At 39.5% G+C, this 15,687-nt stretch overlaps 1 protein-coding gene across 2 annotated transcripts in view; it reads right to left on the reverse strand.

Annotated features, from left to right (window-relative positions):
• Window positions 1-14,117, reverse strand: part of LOC133639081 (uncharacterized protein KIAA2026) — a 28,162-nt gene extending 14,045 nt beyond the window's left edge. Inside the window, exons 1-5 of one of the 2 annotated variants that reach the window (XM_062032214.1) lie at window positions 13,763-14,117; window positions 13,476-13,701; window positions 9,594-10,161; window positions 5,905-6,105; window positions 1-143 (exon numbers count right to left, since the gene is read on the reverse strand). The exon at window positions 1-143 is cut by the window's left edge and continues 1,215 nt beyond it. In XM_062032214.1, coding sequence (XP_061888198.1) covers window positions 1-143; window positions 5,905-6,105; window positions 9,594-10,126 — 877 coding nt within the window. In that variant the 5' untranslated portion in view covers window positions 10,127-10,161; window positions 13,476-13,701; window positions 13,763-14,117. Of the gene's footprint in view, window positions 144-5,904; window positions 6,106-9,593; window positions 10,162-13,475 lie in introns of both variants that reach the window. The other variant, XM_062032213.1, reaches the window with a different exon arrangement.
• Window positions 14,118-15,687: the final 1,570 nt, after the last annotated feature.

Below are 15,687 nucleotides of genomic sequence, written 5' to 3' on the forward strand. Positions count from 1 at the left end.
GGCAGAGGAAGTGCCCGATGGCAGGGAGCTCCCATAGGGTGTCCACAGCGTGGGGGGACGCCTGGGACAGCAAAGTCTGCTCCCACTCTTCCACCGCCTTGGCTGACATTTCTTCGGCTTCTTTCTTCTCCAGCTCACGTTGTCTGAAAAACAACCACAGCATTTCCCTTAAAACGAAACTCTAAATACACGCTGTGTAGGCTACCACAATGTATACCACTGGACCTCCTCCAATGGTTATTAACTTTGTATACTTTTTGCACAGATGTTATAATGTTGTCTGAACCACTACACTTTGTATTGTTGTGGAAACTCTTGACGTTTTGGCAGTTATGTTTACAAATTAATTTCAATTCAGTAATAATGAAAAAAACAACAACTTTGTCATAGTTCAAGTAGGACTAACCAATTTTGACTTGTGAGGTGCTGTTTTAAAAACATAAAATGTTATCAACGTCCAAATAAAGCTGTTCACACACACACACACACACACACACACACACACACACACACACACACACACACACACACACACACACACACACACACACACACACACACACACACACAGACACAGACACAGACACAGACACAGACACACAGACACACAGACACACAGACACACAGACACACAGACACACACACACACACACACACACACACACACAATGGAATAACTAAACTTGTTCTTATAAATAAAAATAACACTACAGTGGAATGATGCATGATTGCATATCTGAACATTCTGAAGGAAGAAGGTTTGATGTTTTATGATGGCCACAGTTTTACACTGGAACAGATCATTTCAATTTATATTATTATTTATATAGATTAACCTCAGATATTCCACAATGACAAAAAATATTGATTGATAATAATATAGAGGGCCCTCCATGTTTGAACATCCTAAAAAAATATATATTAAGGCTGCAGCTAACGATTATTTTTCTATCGATTAATCTATAGATTATTTTTTCGATTAATCGGTTAATCTATAGATTATTTTTTCGATTAATCTATAGATTATTTTTCCTTTTACCGATTATTTTTTTATTCAAAATGAAGATGAAAAAATAAATGTAGGCCCGTTTTTTCAAAAGGCATGGCTTTTATTTACAAAAAAAAAGAAGTATGGCCACTCAGTCAACATTGACAACAACATGACTAAATATTCTGTAACAATGTAAACATTTAAAACTTTTAACATTTAACAAAATTAAAAGTAGCTTATTTGCTTTTTAATGTGCAAATATAAAAGTCAACATCCAGTGCAAATCTTAATATTCTGCAATAGTATAAGCATTTCAAAAGTAAAAGTATTGCTTATTTTGCTTTAAAATGTGCAAAAATAAAGATAAACATCCAATACAAAAAAGTGCAAAACGAAATATTCTGTAACAGTGTAAACATTTCAACAAAAGTGAAAGTATTGCTTATTTGCTAAAATGTGCAAAAATAAAGATAAACATCCAATACAAAAAAGTGCCAATATAAATATTCTGGAGCACTGTAAACATTAAGTATTGCTTTTAAAATGTGCAAAATAAACATCCAGTCCAACACAGTACACAATAACCAATTCTACTCATTCCAGTGAGTGTCTAACAGTTGTAATGAAGAAAGGTTAGCATGTGTACATGCTTTGGTTCTTTTCTTGTTTACAATATTCCCAGCAGCTGAAAATAGGCGCTCAGAAGGGGTCGATGTGGCTGGAACTGAGAGCTAATTAGCCTTCACCTCAAGCCAGGATTGCGAGTGAGCTGAGCTGCAGTTTAAGTTTCTAGAAGGTCAACGGGCTCATAGTGATGTTACTAGTAGTTGACTGGGAGGTGTTTATTATCATTTGGGGAGAGTCCGCTGCCTGATGCTCACCTGCTAAACACCTATCTGCTCCACGCTGAAGCGCTGACTACATGCGCTCTGAATACGCACTGCTTATTGGCTGATAATGCTTCGTGTGTACCAATCAGATGGTTGTGTGGGTGGGACAATGCTGCGTGTGTACCAATCAGATGGTTGTGTGGGTGGGACAATGCTGCGTGTGTACCAATCAGATGGTTGTGTGGGTGGGACAATGCTGCGTGCTGAGACAGAGGCAGACGGAGCAAAGCAGCTTGTTAAGACTTTAGTTTTAGCTTAGAAACTCGTTCGGTACACCCCCGTACCGAACCGAAAGCCCCGTACCGAAACGGTTCAATACAAAACACGTGCCGTTACACCCCTAGCACATACAAATGACACATTCATGTTTTTGTGTAATGATGACAACGTATGCTCGCGCGGACGATTGACTAGTTGATGGTTTTCTTTTCAAATGTTCGTTCATAGCCGTTGTGCTGCTATAATAGGCCATTTACGCTCGACACAGTGTGCATACAACAACATTATTAGGCCGTTTATTGAAATACTCCCACACTTTTGGCATGCTTTTCCCCCCTCGCTCGCACCGCTCGCATCGTCTTCTTTGATCGTCTGCTTTGCGCTTCGCCATGACGGTAATGTGACGTCATTATGCGACGCGTCGACGCACAAAAACGGCGTCGACGTATTTACGTAACCGATGACGTCGACTACGTCGACGCGTCGTTTCAGCCTTAATATATATATATATTTGGTAGAAAAATATGCCTGAATATGAATATGCTCATCATCAAAGGATGAGTAGTTAGTTAAGTTTACCTTTAATTATCTTCATTATCCAAAGACCAGCTTTAAATAAAAAGTTGCATGACAGTTGAAAATGTTACATTTCTAGCAGCTAAGAAAAATTGCTGGCTTTATAGTTTGATATGCTTTATGCTGGCCCCAGTATGACTCTGGAATAGATGATTACAAATTATATGATTTCCTCAGATGTTATAAAAATAACAATAATAATAATAAACAAAGCAATTTCAATAGGACTCTTGCAGTGCTCTGCATTGCACCTGCGACACTCGCTCCGCTGCTCGGGCCCTAGTAATGATGATAATACAGTAGAAGCTCCATATCTGAACATCTTAAAATATATATATATATATATATATATATATATATATATATATATATATATATATATATATATATATATATATATATATATATATATATATATATATATATATAGTAGAAAAAAAATGCCTCAGCATTTACTCATTATCAAAGGATGAGTAATTTGATTTAATTGTAGTTTTATATAACTTCATTATATAACTTCGCTATATAACTTCGTTAGACAACGGCGAGCGTCTGATAAAAAGTAGTAAGACAGTTAAGGACATTAAATTCCTTGGAGCTAAGTTATACCGCTTAAAATTAGAGCTCGACCGATATGTATTTTTAGGGCCGATACTGATTATTTAGTCGTGAAGGAGTTCGATATTAATTTGCAGTAAAATATATTCAAACATGAATAGGCGTTAAGTTGTTTTTTAACATGATTTTTGAGGAAAGGTCGGACCAGTAGCGACATTATGTTTAATGCAGCATTATGGTTGTGGTCAATATAGCGCCAAACATAAATACCTTTATTACACGTGTCAACATTTGCATTTCAAAATATAGGAAATCTCCTGGGAAAATTGGTGAAAACATGGAATTTCTCTACATCACAGTAACTCAATATTTACTCAATTTTATAGCAGTTTATGGGTTCAATGCATTGTAAGGTTTCCTCTCAGAAACCCGGAAATATTGCCAACATTCAAATATAATCAATTCTGGGCTCCTTCGCAGAACATATAGATGAGACATTTTTCAAACTGGCTGACATCAATTCTTCCTGCATGTTACAGAAAGTATGAGAATGATGCCTCTTCTTCTTAACTTATATATTAAACCTACTATTTGTCAATATATTGACACAGAGTTGAGAGAGACATTTTCTGTCATCCATCTACAGTATCTTTGTCGCGTTATTTGATTGAACGACGTAACATGAAACTCGCCACGCTCCTTTAATGAGCCCAAACTCCTTGCTGTGGATGGAGGATTGTTCGTCACAGTAGCTAAACAAACAAAATGGAACCGGGAAGAAAGAGTGACAAAAACGGAATTTTCCGGCAAAAAAAAATTGAAGTTTTGAAAGCTAAACAGAAGAGATACAGTATACTGCGCATAAGCGGCCAACATTGCAGGAAGAGGAAAAAGTGAAGGAGCGTAAGCGCAGCAGTGGAAAAAAAGGCAAGTCTTCCTATGCAGGGTAAACAGGCTGGTGCTTGAGCAGTGTTTGATTGATTGATTGATTGAGACTTTTATTAGTAGATTGCACAGTACAGTACATATTCTGTACAATTGACCACTAAATGGTAACACCCGAATACGTTTTTCAACTTGTTTAAGTCGGGGTCCGCGTTAATCAATTCATGGTAATATATTTATAACAATCTACTTGACTATTTGTTTGTTTTAAATACTAAATACTGGTATTATATGTGTATATATTGTATCTGATGATGTAGTTCTGTTGTAGTTGTAAATATTTATTTTTTTTAAACATTTTTAAAAAAGACCAATAATGATAAAAAAAGAGGCAGATACCGATACATGTTAAAATGCCAAATATCAACGACGGCCGATAATAATCAGTGGATCTCTACTTAAAGTAGTTAATTGTATAGTTGATGTTAGATGTGTTTTATGATGGCCACAGTTTACCTCTGGAACAGATTATTTCCATTTATATTATTTCTACGAGGGTTAAAAAAAAAAGACAGTAATCTCAGATATTAATAACACAGTGGAAGCTCCGTGTCTGGACATCCTAAAGAAAACAAACCAATATTTGCTTTCAACTAGAGATGTCCGATAATGGCTTTTTTGTCGATATCCGATATTCCGATATTGTCCAACTCTTAATTACCGATTCCGATATCAACCGATACCGATATATAAAGTCGTGGAATCAACACATTATTATGGCTAATTTTGTTGTGATGCCGCGCTGGATGCATTAAACAATGTAACAAGGTTTTCCAAAATAAATCAACTCAAGTTATGGAAAAAAAATGCCAACATGGCACTGCCATATTTATTATTGAAGTCACAAAGTGCATTATTTTTTTTAACATGCCTCAAAATAGCAGCTTGGAATTTGGGACATGCTCTCCCTGAGAGAGCATGAGGAGGTTGTGGTGGGTGGGGTTGGGGGGGGGGGCATATTGTAGCGTCCCGGAAGAGTTAGTGCTGCAAGGGGTTCTGGGTATTTGGTTTGTTGTGTTTATGTTGTGTTACAGTGCGGATGTTCTCCCGAAATGTGATTGTCATTCTTGTTTGTTGTGGGTTCACAGTGTGGCGCATATTTGTAACAGTGTTAAAGTTGTTTATACGGCCACCCTCAGTGTGACCTGAATGGCTGTTGACCAAGTATGGTGGCATTCACTTGTGTGTGTGAAAAGCCGTAGATATTATGTGATTGGGCCGGCACGCAAAGGCAGTGCCTTTAAGGTTTATTGGCGCTCTGTACTTCTCCCTACGTCCGTGTACACAGTGGCGTTTTAAAAAGTGATACATTTTACTTTTGGAAACCAATACAGATCATTTCCGATATTACATTTTAAAGCATTTATCGGCCGATAATATCGGCAGTCCGATATTATCGGACATCTCTAGTTTCAACACTCATCATCAAAATATGAGTAGTTTGACTTCAATTTCGTTGTATTTAATTTAACTTTACAATTACTAGCTTCTAATAAAAGGTTGCATGACAGTTGGGGATGTTACATTTCTAGCAGCTAAGAAAAATGTATTACAATTTTTGGCTGTATAGTTGTTTGATATGTTTTGTGACGGCCACAGTTTGACTCTGGAACAGATTATTTCAATTTATATCATTTACTACAGGGAGAAAAAAAGGGTTAACCGCAGTTATTCTGCAATAAAGGTTACAGCATCAATCACATTTTACACAAATTATCAACTTACCGTCTTTCTTCCTTGGCCTTCTGCTGCTCCTCCAGCCTGAGAGCCTGCACCATGAAGGACTCGTGCCCGCCGACAGTGACTGTGGCCAGGCTGCGAGAGGACAGTCGCCTCCTTGTGGAGGTCCCGCCTGGAGCTCGTTCCTCCCCTGCGCCGAAACGTCCTCCGGAAGTCACTGCCAGCGTCGTCTTCTCTCGAAGTGTCCTATTTTGGGCAGGAAGTGAGATTAGATGACAACATAAATCAATTCATCTGCTTATCTTGCGTTAATGACTTGAATTGTGTGGTGGGAGACGACCACAGTGTAGCCCCTGGGGCATCTTTTGGATTTGTCACAATTAACACAGTTAGAGCGTAGTTTTATTAGTTTGTTAAAAACTTTATCACACAAGATAAATCAACTTGCTGATGGTGATGTTAGCGGCAGAGTTTCCTACGGGACAACAATTTATTTACGGCAGTTTTGGGCGATGGCGCATTTTCGAATCTGCGTAGTTGGCTGAGACCATTTTATTGTTTCTTCGCCAGTGCTTTCAGATGGGGGCGGGGCCTGCAGCAGCACACGTGCTTGCAGAGAAGAGCAACACAAGAGGGCCATTAAAGTCTCAAATAAATTTGGCGCTAAATCGCATCTCGAGGTTCCACTTTAACACTAATGATCCCTCCTGCACCATCCTCTCACTCTTCGCTAGAGCAGGTGCGTTATATTTATTTATGAGCGAGACGAGCACATAACAATTTGTGATTGTATGGGAAATGGGAGTATTACCGTAAATGCCACGAGAGGTACGTCTATCGGTATGCCACAGAATCACTTAATCAAATATTGTATGCACAATTAATTTTAATTTAATCATTATGTAAGTCTGTTATGTAAGTCTGCTTTTAATTAATACTTAGGCCTACTACACTACTGTATTTTAATGTTGCTCATTATGGTGATACTTGGAGAGCCGTGTTTTCTCAGGTGGTACTTTGTGGGGGGGGGGGAACAGCTCTATTATATTAATCGCAGTCTTCTATAGTTTGGTTTAAATAAACATAGGCATTAACAGCTGTGGCTGTAGGCAACCTCTTGGTGTTGTCTTTGTTAGCACCCTAAGATCGCATGAGCTGCACTAATGAGAATCATGATTTGATAGCAGCTTTATCTACCCCTGCATGCGTCTCAAAATTGCTACTCAGCTATTAGTCCGTTTAACTTTTTCATGCACTCCAGATCATTATTGAAAAGTGGAGAGAACGTATATCTCCAATTATGTCTTGAATACACAGAACAGTGATGCTCAAACTGTGGTTTGTGTACCACTAGTCCGAGAGTATGGCCAACTAACCATGACGGCTACCACGGACGTGTGCGGCTGTGCTCGGATGCATGCAATTGCTGTTGTTTTGATGTTCATTTTAGGTTTTTCTGATTAAATAACCCCAACAAATGTGTATAAATAGTTCTAAACATACTCCAGCTCAAAAACGTATAATAAAGCATGCTTTTGTTGCGTGAAAGTATAATTTTGCGGCCGTATTTGACGCAATTTTGCTGCTACATTCCTGCAGCTTTTAGTGACCAGCAGGCACTCTAACACACACCCGACGACGCAATAAATGTAAAAAAGAAATACACAGAACGACCAACAATGTTTTACTTATTACCCTCATTTTGCCAAAATCTTCATTAGCTTTGACCAACAGTCGCGGAGAAATTATGACTTTTGTGCAAAGTATGCCAAATGTGGTGGCTGCCTCCAATGCATTTGTAATCACTCTGTTTCCACATTATGTATTATTCCAACTGATCCTTCTTTTTTGTAACATGCTAACTGAACACGTGTACTTTTGTACTTATTTCCCCATATTTCTGCACAATAACTCAGATATGGTAACACTACATTAGTGCTACGCCAAAGAATCACTTGATTAAAGTAGTGTTCTATTTTCCTATATTCAAACAGAGTTAGTGTTCAAAATGTGTGTAATGTTACAGTGGCCCAAAAAATTCAATATACTCATTAAATAAAACCCCTGCTTGGTTTTTAATAAATACTTAGGGCGGGGGGTCTGAAATCCGCAGCTCTTTAGTGCCACCTGAGTGGCTCCATGGAGCATTTTTAAGAAAGGATTGAAAATGGAAAAGTATAGGGATTTTTTTTTTTTTTTTTAGTATGTTTTTTGTTTGAGGACAAACATGACACAAACCTTCCCAATTGTTAAACAGTCCAGTTTAATATGTTTGTGTGTATGCTTCGCTGATGACAGTATTTGGTGGACATCGTTTTGTCCAACTAATTTTAGCGGTTCTCGAACTCGCCATAGCGTGGACTGTGACGCAACAGTTTGTTTACATGTAAAATTTTGTCCACCAAACGTTTCATGCTGTGCGTGAATGTACAAAGGTGAGCTTTGTTGATGTTATTGACGTGCTAATCAGGCATATTTGGTCAGTGCATGACTGACTGCAAGCTAATCAATGCGAACATGCTATTTAGGCTAGCTGTATGTACATATTGCATCATTATGCCTCATTTGTAGATATATTTAAGCACATTTAATTTCCTTTACTTTTATCCTCTTTGTATATAATTTAGTTTTGCATGTTTCATGACCATAATTGCCAACCTTGAGACCTCCGAATTCGGGAGATGGGGGGGGTATTGTATATTGTAGCGTCCCGGAAGAGTTATTGCTGCAAGGGGTTCTGGGTATTTGTTCTGTTGTGTTTATGTTGTGTTACGGTGCGGATGTTCTCCCGAAATGTGTTTGTCATTCTTGTTTGGAGTGGGTTCAGTGTGGTGCATATTTGTAACAGTGTTAAAGTTGTTTATACGGCCAGTGTGACCTGTATGGCTGTTGATCAAGTATGCTTGCATTCACTTATGTGTGTGTAAAAGCCGCATATATTATGTGACTGTTTGTATGGAGGAAAAGCGGAAGTGACGACAGGTTGTTGAGGACGCTAAAGGCAGTGCTTTTAAGGCACGCCCCTAATGTTGTTGTCCGGGTGGAAATCGGGAGAAATTCGGGAGAATGGTTGCCCCGGGAGAGGCACTGAAATTCGGGAGTCTCCCGGGAAAATCGGGAGGGTTGGCAAGTATGCTCATGACACATTATCTGTCCACCAGCATTTCAGATAGTTGTTTGTGAGTCTTGTTGTTCCAGACCACAGCAAACATTACCTAGTTTGCCAAAGATTGTAATAAATCTATTAAAAGAAGCTGTTTCCTTTAATGTGGACACACACATCTATACCTTTGGCCATTAAAAGCCAGTAATTTCCAGGAGTTATCTCACCTTCTGAGTAGCCTCTGATTTACTAATGGTTTCTAATGTTGTAAAAATGTGTAGAATAAATATTACATTTCAACATTTCTGTCAATGAAGATTTGCTTCAGCCTGCGACACATAGTTATTTTGATAGTAGGCTATTATAGCTAATATAGACACTTACGTCATGTGTTGCCTTCATTATAAGACTTATATACAGCTTTTCATTTTTTCGCTTCTCCAGACAGATTAGTTTTTTGTATTTTTGGTCCATTAAGGCTCTTTCAACGTTTTGTGTTGCCGACCCCTGACTTAGGGCTACTACGCTACTGTATTTTAATGTTGGGTCATTATGGCAGTTCTCGGAGAGCCAAGTGTTTTTTCTGAGTTGGTACTTGGTGACAAAAGTTGACATAGTAGAAGCTCTATACCTGGATAGCAGCGTGAGCTTCTGCTCGAGCATGATTTCCAGCTTTTGAGCCTGTTTGGACATCCAGTGGTCCACGCCATGGCAGCGGTAACAGTTTTCCAGCATCAGCCTGAAGTCCGTAACAAACTCTGTTATGGTCTTATACTCCTGGCACGTGAACTTCTCCTCCATGATTCGCAAACTCATCAGCTGCTTGAGACCGCGGGCGCCCCGGGCGCCTCGCTCCCGGGCACCTCGCTCCCGGGCTTCCTGATGGAGAAAGGGGCCGGCGACGCCTTTCTGCTTGTCCAGCAGAAAGCAGAATATCCTGTAGGCTTGCTGGACCTCGTAGCTGGTGTTCTCCTCAACGTCGGTGGAGACGCAGACCTCGGGCAGAGAGATGTCGCTGTTGGAGAAGTCCGACATGCCGTCGTTGCTGGTGGACGGGTGGTCACCGGGGCAGTGGAGGGCGACTATGGTCTCAGCCTCACAGGTGCCATTGCTGAGGTCCATATCTTCAGCGGGGCTCCTCACCCATCTGGAACCTGAGGACATGATGTTGGACTCTTATGGTGCCATCTTGGGAGAACCTGACAATAAGGGTGAGATTGGAATTAAATTATACATTTTACATGACTCAATTCATAATTTATTTATTTCTTTAGTTCATTTCGAACATGAACACACTTACAGTATAAAACATCACAGTTTCATATCATTTCACTTTACATCATGTCCGAAAAAGAGTAGGAAGAAGCAAAGCTTATTTAATCCTACCCCTTTCCCACTTCAGAGCGTTTACAAATATACAGAATCATTTACTGACCTTGTTATAATAAAATAACATCTGTGAATTAGTATACACAACAGTTTTGTAATATGTAATTAATTAATTCAGTCATTAACATACTGAGATGAAGAATATCTTATTTTCAATAAGGTTGAAAGTATTTCTCATAATTCTTCTTCTTTGTACCTTGTAAGCACCATTAATTTGTACAACCTCTTAAACTGGATCATATCAGTACAATGTTTAACTTCTTTACTTAATCCATTCCATAATTTAATTCCACATACTGATATGCTAAAGGTTCTAAGTGTTGTACGTGCATACAAATGTTTTAAATTAGATTTTCCTCCAAGGTTATATTTCTCCTCTTTAGTTGAGAAGAATTGTTGTACATTCTTTGGTAGCAGGTTATAGTTTGCTTCGTACATAATTTTAGCTGTTTGCAATTTTACCAAATCACCAAACTTTAATATTTTTGACTCAATAAATGAAGGGTTTGTATGTTCTCTATATCCAACATTATGTATTATTCTAATTGATCTTTTTTGTAACACGGTTAGCGAATGTAGCGCGCATTTGTAGTTATTTCCCCATATTTCTGCACAATAACTCAGATATGGTAACACTAGCAAGCAGTAGAGAATATGAAGTGCTTTTTGGCCCAGGACGTATTTTGCTTTATTCATTATTGAAATGTTTTTTGCCACATTATGTTGTATGTTTTGTATATGAGATTTCCAGTTCATTTTATCATCTATTAATACTCCCAGAAATCTGGTTTCTTTTACCCTTTCAATATCTACTCCGTCTATTTGTATTTGTGTATGATGCTCTTTTCTACTGTTACCAAATAGCATTATTTTAGTTTTACTGACATTCAAAGATAGTCTGTTTTTGTCAAACCATCTTTTTTTAATTTGTTCATTTCTTCTGTTATTATTTGTAATATCTTCTGTGTGTTCTCTCCTGAACAGAAAGCAGTTGTGTCGTCTGCAAATAAAACTAACTTTAAGTCCTTTGTAACTTTACAAATATCGTTTATATAAAGATTAAACAATCTTGGTCCCAGTATTGATCCCTGGGGTACACCACAAGATATATCTAGCCGTCTTGACATATGTTCACCCATCTTCACATATTGCTTCCTGTTGGTTAAATAGCTTCTTACCCAGTTCCATACACTTGGGTAAAACAGAACCCATCCTGTTTGGGTCTCACATCAACCTTAAGAAAGTCAATGACTTCACTATAAAAGTGGGTGACATTGTTATCACCAGGAAAGATGAGGTCACCTACCTAGGTTCCATTCTAGAGGCTAATCTTTCCTGTGATAAAATGGCAACCAAGGTAATCAAAAAGGTCAACCAACGAACGAGATTTCTCTATAGAATCTCCTCTCTGGTCAACAAAAGCACCATGAGGATTCTAGCGGGAACTCTCGTTCAACCTTTTTTCGATTACGTATGCACTTCCTGGTACCCTAGCACCTCCAAAACCCTCAAATCTAAACATCCCAGAACAAGCTAGTCAGATTACTTCTAGACCTCCACCCCAGATCACACCTCACTCTTACCCACTTTTTCAAAGTGGGCTGGCTCAGGTTGGAGGACAGAGTAAAACAACTTGCACTGAGCCTAGTCTATAAAATCCGCTACACCTCCCTGATACCGAAGTACATGTCAAACTACTTCCATCCATCCATTTTCTACCGCTTATTCCCTTCGGGGTCGCTGGAGCCTATCTCAGCAACAATCAGGCGGAAGGCGGGGTACACCCTGGACAAGTCGCCACCTCATCGCAGGGCCAACACAGATAGACAGACAACATTCACACTCACATTCACACACTAGGGCCAATTTAGTGTTGCCAATCAACCTATCCCCAGGTGCATGTCTTTGGAGGTGGGAGGAAGCCGGAGTACCCGGAGGGAACCCACGCAGTCACGGGGAGGACATGCAAACTCCACACAGAAAGATCCCGAGCCCGGGATTAAACTCACGACTACTCAGGACCTTCGTATTGTGAGGCAGACGCACTAACCCCTCTACCACCGTGCTGCCCTTGTCAAACTACTTCCTTAACCACCATAACACCAGGGGGAGCTCCACTAACCACGTTAAACCCAGATTCCGATCTAACAAAGGCCTTAACTCATTCTCTTTCTATGCCACATCAATGTGGAATGCGCTCCCAAACGGTGTAAAAGAAAGGGCATCTCTATCCTCCTTCAAAACCGTAAAAAAAAGTACACCTCCAGGCAAATTCAACCCTAAACTAACACCCTACCCGGATTGTTAATAATCAAATGTAGATACTTTTTCTTATGCTTTCTGATCTCTCTCTCTTTCTCTCTCTATGTCCACTACTTGCTGTACACATCCTACCAAGTCAGACCTACACTGTTTCAATGTCCATTTCTCTGTTCTCAATTGTTGATGACTGGAGTGATGATAACAACCAAACCTAACCCCCCGCCTCCACATCCCACACCCCGGATTGTAAATAATGTAAATAGTCCAATGTATATACCCTGATGATTATCTTGTGTGATGACTGCATTATGATGATAGTATATATCTGATAGTATATATCTGTATCATCAATCAATCAATCAATGTTTATTTATATAGCCCTAAATCACAAGTGTCTCAAAGGGCTGTACAAGCCACAACGACATGAATCATTTTAAGTGGACCACGACTTAAACAAGTTGAAAAACGTATTCGGGTGTTACCATTTAGTGGTCAATTGTACGGAATATGTACTTCACTGTGTAACCTACTAATAAAAGTCTCAATCAATCAATCAGACCAAACCTCTGATGCCATATCGTTCTAATTTTTGTATTAAAATATCATGATTAATTGTGTCAAATGAATACTGCGGCCGCACATTCTTTACCGTCTATTGCATTGATAATGTCCTCTGTTATTTAGATTAATACTATTGATGTTGTATGCATGGCTAACTTTTGCTTAGTTTCCCCTTCATTGTGAGATAGCTTCAAGCTAGCTTAAAAAGTAAACAAACTTTATTCCGCTCTCAAGCGAAGCACGTCGTTGCGTTTTATTAACGTATAAAAAAATAAAAGCGTATAAAAACAACGAAACATACCTTTGAGTAGCGCGTCTCCAAAACCCAAACAAGCCTCTTTTTTTTTGCCTCCCCTTAGCACGCTCAGCTAGCTAGCTATATTGTGCGCCAGTCGGCGGCCTGCAGTTGCTTCGCTCGGTGTCCATAGTTGACGCCAAACGCCATTAATTGCGTCTTGTTGTGGAACGGACAATGACGCGAAGGCACGCCGTGTAGTCAGCGCACCGTCGGCGGCGACAAGGCGAGCCTGGCGGAGGAAAATAAAGCGGCATTAGCCCGGCGAAGGCTCGCTGATAAATAAGACCCACAATAGAATGCGCTTCATCCGCAAGACGAGACACACTCGGTGCTGACGGCAAGGTGACACTTGGCAAAGTTTGGAGAGTTTTATTCTCCGGAGCAAGAAAGGATCTTCTCGCAGGGTGCACGAAACGCTTCTGGAACCGTTTTACGTGAAGATTACGGTCGAGAAAAAGAACGTCCACTTCACGATCAAATCAACACAAAGCGCCAGCCCATAACCTTAAATTTAGACACAATGTCAATGTTAATAATATACCCTGACGTGCATACTGTGTAATATACACATCGTTATTGCGGTGACGCCAAAACACGTTTAGACAATTTCCCATTCGCTTTATGGACGCCAACAAAGCCCTTTCGACCACCGTACTTTTTGGGGGAACAGCGACGCTCTGTTATATATAAATGCACTTTTTAGCGTTGCCAAACGTACGATAACCCTCTGCACAATTCTTAAAAAAAAAAATCACGATCATTTTACCCATTCAATAAATGGCTATTGGTGAACACAACATGAACACGATGTGCCTCTTTATATCCAGGTTTTGGGTTGTTAAAGCTTGTACTATAAGCTACGTGATACATGATTTGTTAAAGGTTTTGCTTTAATAGAACAGTGTTTTTCAACCACTGTGCCGCGGCACACTAGTGTTCCGTGAGATACAGTCTGGTGTGCCGTGGGAGATTATCTAATTTCACCTATTTGGGTTAAAAATATTTTTTGCAAACCAGTAATTATAGTCTGCAAATTATGTGTTGTTGTTGAGTGTCGGTGCTGTCTAGAGCTCGGCAGAGTAACCGTGTAATACTCTTCCATATCAGTAGGTGGCAGCCGGTAGCTAATTGCATTGTAGATGTCGGAAACAGCGGGAGGCAGTGTGTAGGTAAAAAGGTGTATAATCGCTTAAACCAAAAATAAACAAAAAATGAGTGCCCCTAGAAAAGGTATTGAAGCTTAGGGAAGGCTATGCAGAACGAAACTAAAACTGAACTGGCTACAGAGGGAAAAAAACAGAATGCTGGACGACAGCAAAGACTTACTGTAGAGCAAAGACGGCGTCCACAACGTACATCCGAACAGGACATGACAATCAATGTCCCCACAAAGAAGGATAAAAACAATTGAAATAGTCTTGATTGCTAAAGCAAAGTAGATGCGGGAAATATCGCTCAAAGGAAGACATGAAACTGCTACAGGAAAATACAGAAAAAAGAGAAAAAGCCACCAAAATAGGAGTGCAAGACAAGAACTAAAACACTACACACAGGAAAACAGCAAAAAACTCCAAATAAGTCACGGCGTGATGTGACAGGTAGTAAATGATCAATGATAAATGGGTTATACTTGTATAGCACTTTTCTACCTTCAAGGTACTCAAAGCGCTTTGACAGTACTTCCACATTCACCCATTCACACACATTCACACACTGATGGCGGGAGCTGCCATGCAAGGCGCTAACCAGCAGCCATCAGGAGCAAGGGTGAAGTGTCTTGCCCAAGGACACAACGGACATGACTAGGATGGTAGAAGGTGGGGATTGAACCCCAGTTACCAGCAACCCTCCGATTGCTGGCACGCCGTAGTGACAGTACACCTACTTTGAGACAAGAGCTATAGTGATGCATGCTTGGTTATGTTTTAAAGTCATATCCAACAATTGCGACGACGACTTTTTACTGTCAACTGAGTATCGTTTTTAATGATTTCTGCTGGTGGTGTGCCTCCGCATTTTTTCAACACAAAAAATGTGCCTTGGCTCAAAAAAGGTTGAAAAACACTGTAATAGACAATGTCCAATATTTATCTTCAAAAATACATCAATTTCAAGCTTTTTTCCATCTGGCAACACACATTCCTCTTATTTTGTTATAGAATATTATTATTTTATTATTATTATTATTATTATAGAATGCGCTTCATTCGCAGAC

Source organism: Entelurus aequoreus, linkage group LG21 (assembly GCF_033978785.1).
Source record: "Entelurus aequoreus isolate RoL-2023_Sb linkage group LG21, RoL_Eaeq_v1.1, whole genome shotgun sequence".
In the NCBI taxonomy this organism is placed as follows: domain Eukaryota; kingdom Metazoa; phylum Chordata; class Actinopteri; order Syngnathiformes; family Syngnathidae; genus Entelurus; species Entelurus aequoreus.